The 14,328-nt window shown below is 43.2% G+C and overlaps 1 protein-coding gene across 1 annotated transcript in view; it reads left to right on the top strand.

The window, feature by feature from the left end:
- Positions 1-14,328, top strand: part of Fut10 (fucosyltransferase 10) — a 69,837-nt gene that overhangs the window by 45,678 nt on the left and 9,831 nt on the right. The window contains exon 3 of the mRNA XM_032919290.1: positions 2,961-3,796. Within this exon, the coding sequence (XP_032775181.1) occupies positions 2,961-3,796 (836 nt within the window). The remainder of the gene's footprint in view (positions 1-2,960; positions 3,797-14,328) is intronic.

Raw genomic sequence — 14,328 nt, 5'->3', positions numbered from 1 at the left:
CTTGGTCAGGATCAGTCTCTGCCACCCAGCCACAAATGTCCAAGGGGAGAAGGCTACGGAGGACATTTTCTGCACACACTATCAACATCTACATACGGACTAGAAGGGAAGGCTTTGCCACTTCCCAATGGGACTGAGGATCCTTAGTGTGGATTTCCCATGATCCTCAGTATGGCCAAGCCAATGTCAACAATATATCCAGTCAGGACCTCACAGACCCTAGGCTTCCTCCATTCTCTCCACTGCTCTGTATTCTTGTTGTGTTGTCCCACTTTGACCTGGATTAAGAGTCTGTCATGTATGACCGAGCTGTTAGCCGTGGAGAGCCAGCCGGTAGGAATTGCTTGCTCAAAACCTCTGTGACTGACCCAACAGTTAATTGTTGACTTCTCTGTGTGTGTTCGTATTCTTTTTCTATTCTCTTTTTAAAACAGGATCTCATTATGTAGTCTAGCATGACCCTGAACTCTTGGTCCTCCTACCTCAGCCTCTCATGTGCTACCTAAGATGTTTAGACTTTCTGAACACCAGGAGTCCTCAGCCTTCCAAGGGCTATAGGATCCCTCAGCCGTACAAATGCTGGGAGAAGAAGTGCGGCCTGTGCATGGTTTGGATCTCACTTATTATAATCACATATCCCTTTAGCCTCCAATGGTATGGCTTTGAACCACGTCTCCACTTATTATGGCTGCTACAAGACTAAGCCCGTTTGAGCAGTAGAAGCTTCATTATGGTGAACTGCCTTTCTTCCCAGATTTTCCTTCTTGTCCCCCCTTTCTGTGTTGATAGTTATTAACCTCTGTGAACAACCCCATCAGACTCTCTTTCTAGACCATATATGTTACATTTCAAGTGCCTGGGGGAGAATGCTTTTCGATGCTTAATATCAAAGATAGCCGGTACCAACTTAACACATGCAGGTCAGTCTTGCTAGTGATCGAGGGCACAGCCCATTACTAAGATAGACGTGTTTTTTTTTTCTTTTTTTGGCAAATTCTTTGTGTTCAGTATATCTCCTCTGACTTAATCTAATGCCCCCACTTTTTAAAATTCTTTGAGTCACCATTAAGAAAAGCTATCTGTATGACAGGGCTCAAGAGCACCTGCTTAGTGTGTCATTGGGATGACACGGGGGTGGTTTCACACAGTGTGGAATTATTGAACAGGAGAGAACTAGTGAGCAACATTGGTACAGTAGGCACAAAGCACAAAGTTGGTTCTGCTTTGGGTCCCCCCATCAGTCTGTAGCACGTAGGGGATCGTTCACTTGATGGGGAGCAGATCACCAGATCACCTGGGACCCTCTTGTGTATCCATCCCACTAACATGGGGTACCTATTCCTGGAAATGTTCCGTCATGGTCATACCCCTCATTCAGCCAGGTATGGGCTGTCTGCTTCCTCTGTAAGTGTTGGTCCCTCCACTTTGGATACTGTCTACCAGTGAAGGGAGGGTTAAACTCCACATAGTTAATGGGGTCCTTGGACTGTTGGCTTGACGGTGCAGGGTGTCCCAGAGGACTCTCATCCTGCCTGCCACATGAGCTCAGTAGGTTGTGAGTGGGCAGCTCCAGGATGAGACATTCAGTCTCATCTGACGTCTCACTGATGTAATGTTGACATCAGAGAGTTGGTGTCTATTTGAGCTCGTCTTGAGTAACTAATTTTTTATGAGCCCAACAAAGACTATGTTTCATAGTGCTATAGTTATTTGGTGCATTTTAACTCCCTAGTAGATGGTGGAAGATGGAGTATTATTTTTTTTCTTTATATGTGTGTGTGTGTGTGTGTGTGTGTGTGTGTGTGTGTGTGTGTGTGTGTGTGTGTGTAGGTGTGTGTAGGTGTGTAGTGTGTAGTTTTGGTATTGCTCTGTCCTTACACTAATGTTTAAAAACCTCAAGCCATTGTTCACAGTATCCTTGTCAGAAGCATTCAGAAATTCCACATTGTGATAAAGTCTTAATTTGTCTTCCTTAGTCATAGAAATTAGTTTTTCCTGAATGGTCAGGAAGTAACTGCTCACCACATCCATTATGTCTATCTGCATATTATCATATTTCAAAAGTTTTTTAATTAATCCCATGGAAGCCAGAGTCACTCCTCATTATAAGCTTGTTATGCCTCTTTAATTTTGATGTACTTGTTAGTCCGTGCCTATCCCTGCATCGGTCTGTAACATAGAACTATTATCAGTGCATTTGTCTTTAAAAGCCCTTGACTACCATTTTGACTAAGATTGATCAACTGCACTGTGCTGTAATCAATCATTTTGGATAAAACAAAATCTATTCTGCATATTTCTTAAGGCAACTCTTGCATGGTCCTTTCCAACTTAGCCTGCTCAATCCATCTGCCAGCCCAGTGATTTTCCACCATTTTGACTTCCTTGCTCTTTTCCTGTTAAGACACTGTCTGTCTATCTTGATGTCTTTATTTCTCCTGCTATCTTGTAGACAGCACCTCTGGAATGAAGAGACACTTGCAGAAGGCAATAGAATCATGTTTCTTTATAAATCTGCCCAGGCAACCCACCCCAATACCTTTTTTATGGAATGAAGGAAACAATCCTTATATTTGATAATTCTTTTGCCAGTCAGTTTTGGCATGTAGGCTTCACCATTGGCTTCTTGGGAACTTTGGAGGAGCACTGACACGTGCACTTGTTATTCATAATATCAGACTCCTCTATATTATGATCTTACCCTGAGATACCAACTGTGGATTCTTTTTTTTTTTTTTTAAGATCTATTAATTTTATTTATGTGAGTACACTGTAGCTGTTTTCAGATACAGCAGAAGAGGGCATCGGATCCCATTACAAATGGTTGTGAGCCACCATGTGGTTGCTGGGAATTGAACTCAGGACCTCTGGAAGGGCAGTCAGTGCTCTTAACCACTGAGCCATCTCTCCAGCCCGAATTCTTTAGATATAGTCATTCACATTTTATTTTCTCCTCCTAGGTACTGACTTTAACATAGACAGCTTACCTCTGCCTCGGAAAGCCCATCATGACTGGGCCCTTTTCCATGAAGAGTCCCCCAAAAACAATTATAAACTCTTCCACAAGCCAGTCATCACCTTATTCAACCATACGGCCACATTCAGCAGGCATTCCGACTTGCCACTGACTACACAGTACCTGGAAAGTGTAGAAGTCTTGAAGTCACTCAGATACTTAGTTCCTTTACAGTCTAAAAACAACCTGAGACAAAAACTGGCCCCACTGGTGTATGTTCAGTCGGACTGTGATCCACCGTCAGACAGGGACAGCTATGTTCGGGAGCTGATGGCTTACATTGAAGTTGATTCGTACGGCGAGTGTTTACAAAACAGACATCTCCCTCAGCAGCTGAAAAACCCTGCCTCTATGGATGCGGATGCCTTCTACAGGGTCCTTGCCCAGTATAAGTTCATCCTTGCTTTTGAGAATGCAGTCTGTGATGATTACATCACCGAGAAGTTCTGGAGACCACTGAAGCTGGGAGTCGTGCCGGTGTATTACGGATCTCCCACCATCGCAGACTGGCTTCCAAGTAACAGAAGTGCCATTCTTGTGTCGGAATTTTCTCACCCCAGAGAACTGGCAAGCTTCATCAGGCAACTGGATTATGACGACGGGTTGTATGGGACCTATGTGGAGTGGAAGCTAAAGGGCGAGATCTCTAACCAGCGACTTCTGACAGCTCTCCGGGAACGGGAGTGGGGCGTGCAGGACATCAACCAGGACAACTACATTGACACATTCGAGTGTATGGTGTGCCGCAGGGTGTGGGCCAACAGGAGGCTACAGGAGCAGGTGAGTGGATGGAAGTCTGGCGGTGGCTGTGGGCTGTCTCTCGGTGTGGTTCTGGTCTTCCTTCTGTGGCTGTTGCCTGCCACTGGTCTCCATTCCTAGAAGAGAGGTGGATCACACAAGGAGGTAGAAGATTGCTCTACTCTTGGGGGAGACTGGCATGCTTACAATTCAGGACCTCTGAAGCTCTTCAGTTCTTGTCTCTGCTGAGGGATATTTCTGGGACAGATGCTGGACATTGGCACAGGGGCTGCAGAGAGAGGGAGAAGGTCCCCAGATCAGAAATGTAAGAGGTCTGCCTGCCATGTGCATGAGCGACCCTGTAACTTCTCCATGGATACTGTTGTTAAGGAGCACGTGGTTTGTGGCAGCCCCCTCCACTCAAGCCCACAGCCTGCCATCAGGAAACTCATATTGTACATGCAGTTAGCTACCTTTGTCTCTGTTCTTGACTGAGTTCTTTCTGACATACACTCATGCTTCCTAATATAATATAATTATCCTAATTCTTAATGCTTGGATCAAAATTTGAAGGTTTTCAAAGCCACTTACAGAGACTTCACAAGTTGACCATTTCTCATTCCCAAATCCCAAGCCTGAAATGCTCTAAAATTAAAAAGTTTTGAGTGTCAGTTCGTTGGTCAAAAAGTGTCAGACTTTCGAGCATTTTGGATTTCAAATATTCAGTTCTTGTGTGAAGGATGCTCAGCTTGTAAGATTTTTCAGGACTCGGGTGAGGAATGCTCAACCTGTATGAAGAATTCAAATAACAATGAGGCTAATGTCACGGGGCAAAGACCCAAGGACCACTTGACCACACCAGGCTATGAATTTGAGAGTATTTATTAAGCCCACTGATGACTGCCTAGAGAGAAATAGTTCTCACAGGGCAGCCTTGACTACTTTCTGCAGAGAGCTTTTAAAGCAAAAACCTATATCTGGGTTGTCATTTGCAAGCGGCAGTAGAACAAGCAAGCAGGTAGGTAAAAACTTGCAGGTAGCTGCGGCATCTTGACCTCAAGTGCCTGAGACGATGTTGCATAATTTTAAAGGGACTTTCTCACAGGAAGGGCTTTAGACAGAGAGTCAGCTCTGAGTCAGATCTTAGATGGCTACAGAGATGGAGGGGCAGTCACAGTAAGCCTGAAGTATCTTCCTTTTCTTAAATTATAAAATGGCTTATGACATCTTCAGATATCTAGATTATTCAGGATACATGTTTGCATAACAAATGGCCCCACTCTCTGCATGGCTGAATCTATTAAAATGGTATTTATTGAAGGAAACAGAAAGGCTAGTTTTAGTTTCTTACAAAATTAAGAAGGGCTGTTTCCCAAAATATACAAAGAACTCAAGAAATTAGACACCAACAAACTAAATAACTCAGTTTTAGAATGGGCTACAGATCTACACAGAGAGTTCTTGACAGAGGAATCTCTAATATCTAGGAAACATGCAACGAATGTTCAACATCCTTAGTCATCAGGGAAATGCAAATTGAAAGACTCTGAGTTTCATCTTACATCTGTTGTAATGGCTAACATCAAAAACTCAAGTGACAGCTCATGCTGACAAGGATGAATACTCTTCCATTTCTTATCTGAGTGCAAACTTGTACAACCACTTTGTAAACCAATTTAGCAATTTTTCGGAAAACTGGATATAGTTCTACCTAAAGACCCAGTAACACCACTCCTGGACATATACCCATTATATGACAAGGACACTGCTCAACTGTGTTTGTAGCAGCTTTCTTGGGAATTTCATCAATGTATTTTTTTATTCTGATCATACTCATCCACACTTCTTCCCTTACCACCTCTTAGATCCTCTTTTTTTAAAACAAACTCATTGAATCCTATTTTTGCTGCCCATATACTCATGAATATGGGGTCACCCACTTGAGCATGCTCAGCCTACTCAAAGGCACACATTTAAAGACAGTTGACTTACTCCCTCCCCAGGAAGCCATCAGTTGACCATAGAATCTTAGTTGGGGCTGCGGGCTCATGAACCCAAATAAAAAGCTTGTCATGGCAATCTATATCTCTATTAATCTATAATTATCTATATCTCTATTAATGTGCGAAGGACCCAAGACATTTGCTGGGGTTTGCTGACTTCTAGCCTGGGGCCACGTTCAGTCTCAAGGGAATAAAACAGAGTATGATAGACGTGACACTGTTCATCTCTGTCTCTGCCCTCCATATCCACGTCCATGGACCCATAACACACTCCCCAAGTGTGCATATGCATATCATGTGGGGACACACACACACACACACACACACACACACACACACACACACACAGATGCCCATGTCTGTGCCAAGAGACAAGTCCTCACCAAACACTGAAATTTCTAGCTCCTTGATCTTTTACTACCCAGACTCTAGAATTATGAGAAACGCCTAGTTTATAGTTTTCTGCTACAGTAGCCTGAATACACAAAGGCACGAGCTAGGATATTAAATAAAGGCCATGTAAACTTATGTGTGAACTGAAGTAATTGAAGCCTGCAAAGTTGATAAAATTATTTTTTCTACATTCTGTGTGAATTGAATAAAATTGAACCCTACAAAGTTGATAAAACTATTTTTCTATATTCTAGCAGTAAATGACTGGAAAATTAAATTGTTTTAAATGCTGTTATAGTACCATAACATATAAACTAATTAGAGTTGCATGACCAGTTACAAAGTAACACACACCAGAAGTGAAAAATACTGTCCAGAGAGGCTGAAGAAGAGCTAAATCAATGGCCAGATAAATCATACCAAGGATTTGATCAATATTTTCAGTTCTAAAATTGATAGGGATTTAACATAATCTCCGTAGAAAGCCTGTCTAATGTGTTTGTAGCAACTTACAAACGAATATAAAATGTGTACAGATCTAAACTGACATGAAATTTGCAGGTAAATCGATGGGGCCTGGAATAATCATTCTTAGTGAGGTAACTCAGACCCAGGAGGAAGAACGTGGCATGTTTTCTTAACGTTTGTGGCTGTTGGCTTTGAATCTTTATATGAGGCGTATCCATAGAGGCCAAGAAACTGGGGAGAGTGTTTGGGTGGGTAGGGGATTTGGTTCAAGGGAAAAAGATTTAGAATTCAGGTAACAAAGGGATGTAGGAAATATTGAAGCAAGAAGAATTAAATAGGCTAGGTGGGAGAGAAGAGGGATTATGGGAAAAGATAGCTAATACTACAGACCTTGGAGAAAGTCATCTGGAAACCTGGCACTATAGAAGATGGCAATACTCTTTAATAGGAGGGCAGTGCCCCTCCTAGATCTTATAGGCTATGGAAAGCTGGTGCCAGGAATGAGTTACCTCTTTTTGGAGTTGTTGATCCCACGAACTCCCCCATAAATCGTTATAGGTTATTGTCATTGCTCTTGATTATTCTCCAGAACTTCTTGCTGAAGGCATCATATATGGAGGCTGTAGAATACAGAGAAATCAATGGTAGTGACCTCGAACCTCCCTTTGTATCGGCACGTGCTACCTGAGAAGAAAAATAGTCATCAGTCTTAGCCAGCTGTATATTATGTGTGTTTTCAAAAATGACAGGGCTGGCAAGGTATGCCTACTGGTGAAACGGTGACATGAATGTTTTGGAAGCAGCCAATCACTTTCTGATATTTAAGGCCACCTTCATAAGATAGCACCCATACCTGATACCATCATACGGGCCAAGAACCTGTGATATGGCTAGATAGACCCCAGGCCCCAGGGGAGAGCCTACTGTTATTTTGCTAAGTAGCATAGCAGTTAACAGAGTCCTGATGACTTACCATCATATTTATAGTTTAGTGCATCTCAAAACCCTGCTAGAGAAACTTCTTTTTGTAGTTTATGGCATTTAACACAGAGATCCAAAACTGCTCAAAGTGGAGAATAAGAGCCCCTTCTCAGTTCGAAATGGAATGTGTATATCACACTTCTCCCGAGGCTCAGGGATCATTGTAGAAGAGAGAAGAGAAAGATATCAGAGACAGTGGTTAGGGTTAGGGTTCCGGTTAGGGTTCGGGTTAGGGTTAGGATTGAAATAGTGTTCTCTGGGCACAGCCAGTCAGCTGCACATAGGAACTCAACAGAGATTGTGGCAGAACATGCAAGACTTATTATGCAAGATCAAGACGGACACATTTCAGCTTGGAGGAGGGTAGTGGTCAGGAAGTCCCACCTCAAACTGAAGATCTGTTGACAATTAGTAGTTGTCAGGAGAGGAAAAGTCAGTTTTTTTTAAGGATGTGACCCTCTGGTAGGTAGGGCCATGCTCCAGTGGATGACCCTGCACCCAGGAATATCTGAGCAGCACATAATCCACTAGATGGATTATGTAACGAATAAAAGGAGTTATGAAGGGTAAGGAGGAGTGAATCTGGAAGAAGTTGGGAAAGGACTAGGGGGCGAAATGATCAAAAATACATTGTATTCAAATCTCAAAGAATTAATTGAAATTTAAGACTTTATATACATTTTGACAAATATTTTAAAAAATATATGCTGGAAAAAAGACTACCTTTTAAAGTAAATTTTGCTACCAAACTGAATATCTACCTGCAGAAGAATGAAGTTAGATGCCTCTCTCTTATTCTGCACAAAAATCAACATGGATCAAAGACCTTAATTTAATATGTCAATACTAGAAGAAAATATTTCAGGGTGTAGGTGTAGGCAAGAAACTTTCTAAATAGACCCCAGTGAACAGAGCACATATCCTCATGACAAATGACAAATAGGACTTTGTGAAATTGAAAAGCTTCACAGCAAGAGAAACGATCAGCAGACATAAGGGACAGCCCACAGATGGGAGAAAATTGCCGTCAGCTATATTTCAGACAGGGATGCTGGTACCTGCAATATATAAAGAGCTGCAAATATTAATACCAGAAAACAAAACAGTAAGTGAACCAATGAACTGAAGAAGCTCTAAAAGCTGAAACACAAATGCCTATTAAAATGTATGGAAATGCGCTTACCCTCATTAGTCATCAGAGAAGGAGAAATGAAAGCCTTGGAATTCCACTCAGAAGGGCAGTCACTGAGAAGATGCTGATGAGGTTATGGTCATCAGGGAATGCTGCTGGTGGGGATTTAAATTAGTCCAGCCACTGTGGGGACCAGGAGAGCAGTTCCTAAGGAGTCTAAGAATTTATCTATCATAGGACACAGCTACACCACTTCTGGGTATTTACATAAAGTACTTCAAGTCAACAGATCTTGGAGAAACTTACACACTATAGGACTGTTTACAACGGCTGTTGTGGAATCAGCCAGGGGGTCCAGTAGCAGAGGAGTGGAGAAAAAAAATGCAGTTCATAGTCATGGAGTCAGTCCTTCCTTCCTTCCTTCCTTCCTTCCTTCCTTCCTTCCTTCCTTCCTTCCTTCCTTCCTTTCCCTCCCTCCCCCTCCCTCCTCTCCCCTCCCTCCCCCTCCCTCCCTCCCTCCCCTCCTACCCCCCTCCCTCCCTCCCTCCCCTCCTCCTCCCCTTCCTCCTTCCCTCCCTCCCCTCCTCCTCCCCTCCTCCCCTCCCCTCCCTCCCTCTCCCTCTCTTCTCTCTCCTATACAGACTTTAAATTGTTTGCAAGGAAATGGGTGAGCTGAAGAGAATCGTGTGAAATGAATTAAGACACTCTCCAGTAAATACATCACATTTTTAGTTTCACGATTTTACACAGATTCCTAAAACCACATACGAACATACAACATAAAAGGAGACGCAAAACTGGCTAAGGAAACAAAAGGACTTAGTGGAAATTGGGGGGCTTAGAGAGGGGAGACTAGAGGGATATGGAGAGGATTTTGTACAGTGTAATATATATTCTTGTGTAAAAATATCTTCATGTAATTCAGGACCAGGTACAATAAATATATACAATAATATATGTTTTAAAATATATAGTGTAGGGTTGGGACTCTGTGGTGGAGGTAACCTCGTAGGTCTTTCCCTGTTCACTTGCAAGTCCACTGTATCATCCTTGTTCATGTTGGTGAGACTTTGTGGGTATAACTTCTGATATTACCAGGAGACACAATCTCAGAGCAAACTCTCTTATCCTCTGTCTCTGACAATTTTTTTTCACCCTTTCTTTTGCAATATTACAATAAGCCTTAGATGAGGGAGTGTTTTGTGTGTGTGTGTGTGTGTGTGTGTGTGTGTGTGTGTGTGTGTGTGTATCCAACGGCACTGTGCTCCACAACTCTTATCAACCCTACAAAGAACTATAGACAACCAAAGAAAGCTGGGAAGCTGGGAGCAGGAGAGGTGGTCATCCCAGGGAAGAGCACACCAATTGGTTGTCCAATGCCAAATGGACAACTCTGAAAACATACACACAAGTACCATTGTATAGACTGACCAGGTTCATCCATGTATATATGTAGACTTTTTCTTGGTTCCTTGTGAGTTTCACATCATGCACCCCAGTCCCTCTCATCTCCCATCCCCTCATATCCATCCTTAGCCCTTGCAACCTTGAAGCAACCCCCCTAATAAAACCCAAGCAAACAAATAAAGAACCAAAACAAAGCATAAAAAAAATCTCATCATGGAAGCTGTAGTATGTTACAGTGTATCCCACAGTATATCCCTCTGCCCACAAGTCTTCACGCGCAAATGTTCATTGCAGTGAAGAATCAGTCTGGCCAGAGATCTCTGGTTTCTGTGACACCATCAATATTGTATCCTCACCAGGATTCCTTCAAGTTATCCTGTTGCTGCCCTGTGTCATGGAGATCCTACAGCCCTGACTTAGCAGGATCTTAATGCTCTGACAGTTCACAGATGATACAGATTTTGGGGTGGGCCAACTCAGAATCCTGGATCTGGACCTGGATGGCAGCTGAGGTGGCTGAACAGGTTATATTTAAGTGTGTGTGTGTGTGTGTGTGTGTGTGTGTGTGTGTGTGTGTGTATCTATAAATATGTACATATATATGTATGCATGCATGCCATAAAAATTGGAAAAAAGAGGCCATGAATTTGAAGACCAGGGAGGGGTGTATGAGAAGACTTGGAGGGAAAGAAGATAAGGGAGAAGTGGAATTATATTCTCAAAACATCCTATTTTGTATTTACCATAATTTAAATGCAACATTACGGATCCTCTGTCCAGTTAAAATAACACATAGTCTAGCCTCTCCCCAGGGCCTTCTAAATAGATATCCTAAGGGGAATGTCTTCTGTCAGAGAGATCATAGTCATGGGGTTAAAAACCTGTCCTAGCTCTCCCTGCTCCCATAGCTCTCGGACCACCCTGCTCAATATTACGCCAAGCAAGCTTTGATATCTTTGTTTACAGTAAGTTGTCATCATGTCCAAGTTTCAAGGACACATTCAACCTGTCACAAGAAACAACTTCAGTTATTCTTGTTCCAGCATTGGATTTCATGAGTCCGTCCCTCCAGGTCTGTGAAAGCTATTCTATGTCACTCTCACCTCAGCCCACACACTTCACGATGGGCTCCATATGCTTCTCCAGTTCTTTCTTGCCAGCATGGCCTGGTCAGGTCTGCTAGAGAATTCTTGCGGTTCCAGCAGGCTGTCGCTTCTCAGACCTGGTGATGGGTAGGTGCTGCCCTTATTAAAGTTCAAGGCTTCACAGCAGTAGAGAGGGCATCTACTCTCTCATCACATAAAGACTGCTTCATGGGACCACTTAGCCTGGTCTCCACAGAAAGCAAAAATGGAAGCAGAGTCTTAAGGACTGTGTGGCTTTATTAGGGAGTCTAATCCCAGAGAGGAAGAGGCACACAGAGCAGCACAGGAAGGAAGCAGGGTAGATACGGATTCGTGACAGGGCTTTTCTGTGAGCTTCATTGGCTACAACCATACACTGAGACACATACCCTGTCTCTCAGGACCAGTTCTTCAGAGAAGGAAGGAGATATAATATATCTTCTTCTGATTAAAGGAAAGGTGCCCCACAGAGCCCAACTCCTTTGCTGTACTGAGTTGGAATATGGTTATAAGGTGGTCCATGACTTCAGTAGTTAACTTTGTGAATAGGAAGGAAGAGTCACACAGAGGAGGTGAGGTAGGCATTTTGTCCCAGCCCTGCTCTGTTGCAACTAGAGAGAGCTGAACTCTTGGAGTACGTGTGATGTATGTCGTCATATCACTGTGACAAATCCCTTGTGCAGACAGTGTAGGGCAAAGGGTGTCCTTCCTCATGGTTTCAGAAGTTTCAACCCACTGTCCTTGAGCTTGTCTTTTTAAAAAAAATATTAACAAGAGAACACTGTGGCAGCCGCTGTATGATCAGTTAGTCACCTCAGGGCAGAATAGAGATGGGAGATAAAGGCAGGGGGAAGATAAAGATGAGAGGGAAAGAAACACCTCAGTGATCTCTTCACCCAGTTACATCCTGTATCCTAAAGTTCCAGAACCTCCTGGAACAGTGCCAGCAGCTGAATGCCAACTTTTTAATACATAAGCCTTTTGGGGACATATTTCATAGTGAGGTATCCATTGGTATTCAATGCCCTTACCCTCGTGTAAGCCTGGGAATCTAAAGTCTTTAGGTTAGACCGTTGAGATGGCTCAGTAATTAATGGCGCCTGATTCCAAGCCTGACAACTCGAGTTTGACCCCCAGAATATGTAGGATGGAGAGAGAATTGACTTTCAAGGTGGTTCTCTAACTTCTGCATGCACATTCCTCCCTGTCCTGCCTGCAGAGTACATAAGGTGTGGTGTAACTCTATTAAGAAAATCCAGTCCCACTCCTCAAATTCTTTGAAAGTTGAATTTTGTCCCCGCATGAGTGGTGAGCATCAGTTTTCTGTGTGCAGAATCAGGACATGCGGACTCCATGCGTCTTATCCAAACAACGAGTAGCTTTAACTTTGCTGTTGTCCCCACCTTTACGGCCACGCCCGGGGATGCCATCGAGCGCCAGCTCCAGGATATCTTGATGTTCTTGCAGTTTGTTGGAACTGGGTTTTCTCTGGTCAGCTGAATCATCTGTCGCCCATCTATTAACTTCGCAGCTTCCAAATTTTTGGTTACCATTTTCTTCATCATTTTAATTTTTTTTTATAAATCTATACCACAACACAACATGTATTATTTTCATCATGTGGGGGAATTCAGGAGAGAATGGGATTAAAATGTGTGTCCAGCGAATGCCATTTTACTTGGATATCTTCATTTTATTTACTGAAAAAAAATGCTGTACAACTATTTTATTACAGCAGTTCCCTCATTCTGGACTGACCGACTTAGAAAACAGCCATCAATAAAAGCATTTTGTCATAATGCTTGCAGTTTGAACAGACAGCATTGAGTAATTATGGAAATAAACTTCGATGAGCTCTGGGAAGGAGAAAAGTCTCCAATCAGGAACATAAATATTTACAGTACAGATCCTACTAGAATCTTCCAAAGGGCCATCCTCATTATTGGAGAAACTTTTTCGTGTAGCTGCCACAGTGCTAAGGACACCAGCTGTTAGCAGTGACTCTATTATCCACCAAGAGGGTGCACCGTCTAGTAACAAACGATAGAATTGAATGGAGTTGGAGTCACATTTCAGAATCCCATGGGGAGACAAAGCTGTTGGCACTAAATAAATACACTTGTTATGACTGTGCCACCAACTGGACACTTGCTAGGAGACAATGAATTGTGTGTATGCATGTGTGTGCATTTACATGTGCGTGTGCGTGTGCATGTGTGTGTATGTGTTCCTGTGTGCGTTTTTGTGTGTGTCACGTGTGCTACAGAGTAGCTGTAGAGGTTAGATGGCCACCTCAGGTTGGTCCTCACCTTCTACCACATTTGAAACAGGACCTCTTGTTTGATGGTACCACATCACACTAACTGCATGTGAGCTTCTGGGGCGTCCCACCTTGGCTTCCCATCTCACCTCAGCTGTACTGGGGTCACAGAATGTATGCTACCACGTACCCAGCATTTCATGACTTCTGGGATTCTAACTCCGGTCTTAATGGCACGTGTGTTTGCTCCCTGAGCCCTCTCCCCAGCATTTAGCTCTTAGTCTTGTATGAATAAACTTTCATCCAACATCTACTGCATGCGCAGACAAGTATTTCCTGTATCCCAGATACTAGCTGTTAAGAGTTATCCAGTGAACATACCGTGAGTCAAAATGCTTCTTAAATGTTCTTATGTAGTTTGGAAGACTTTGGAGGGACTAGAGGGATGAATACTACATGAAGATGTGGATCTTTCTGACCCAGCTGTACAGGAGAATTTAATTAATTAGTTAATTAATTAACATCAAACACTGTCCTCCTCCTGGTTCCCCCTCCTCCCATCCCTCTTCTCCTCTGAGAGGATGAGGTCCCCTTTGAATCTACCCCTGTCTTGCCACATCCAGTCTCTGCCAGGGTAGGCATATCCTCTCTCACTGAAGCCAGACAAGGCAGCCCTGTTGGGTAACAGAACCACTGTTAGGCTATAGCTTTAGGGAGAGCCTCCTCTCCAGTCATTGGGGGGCCCACACGGAGACTGAGCTACATGTCTGCTACATAAGTGCCAGGGGCCTTGTTCAAACCCTTAT

This window comes from Rattus rattus, chromosome 13 (genome assembly GCF_011064425.1).
Source record: "Rattus rattus isolate New Zealand chromosome 13, Rrattus_CSIRO_v1, whole genome shotgun sequence".
Taxonomy (NCBI): domain Eukaryota; kingdom Metazoa; phylum Chordata; class Mammalia; order Rodentia; family Muridae; genus Rattus; species Rattus rattus.
This window is presented reverse-complemented; position numbering and strand designations above follow the sequence as displayed.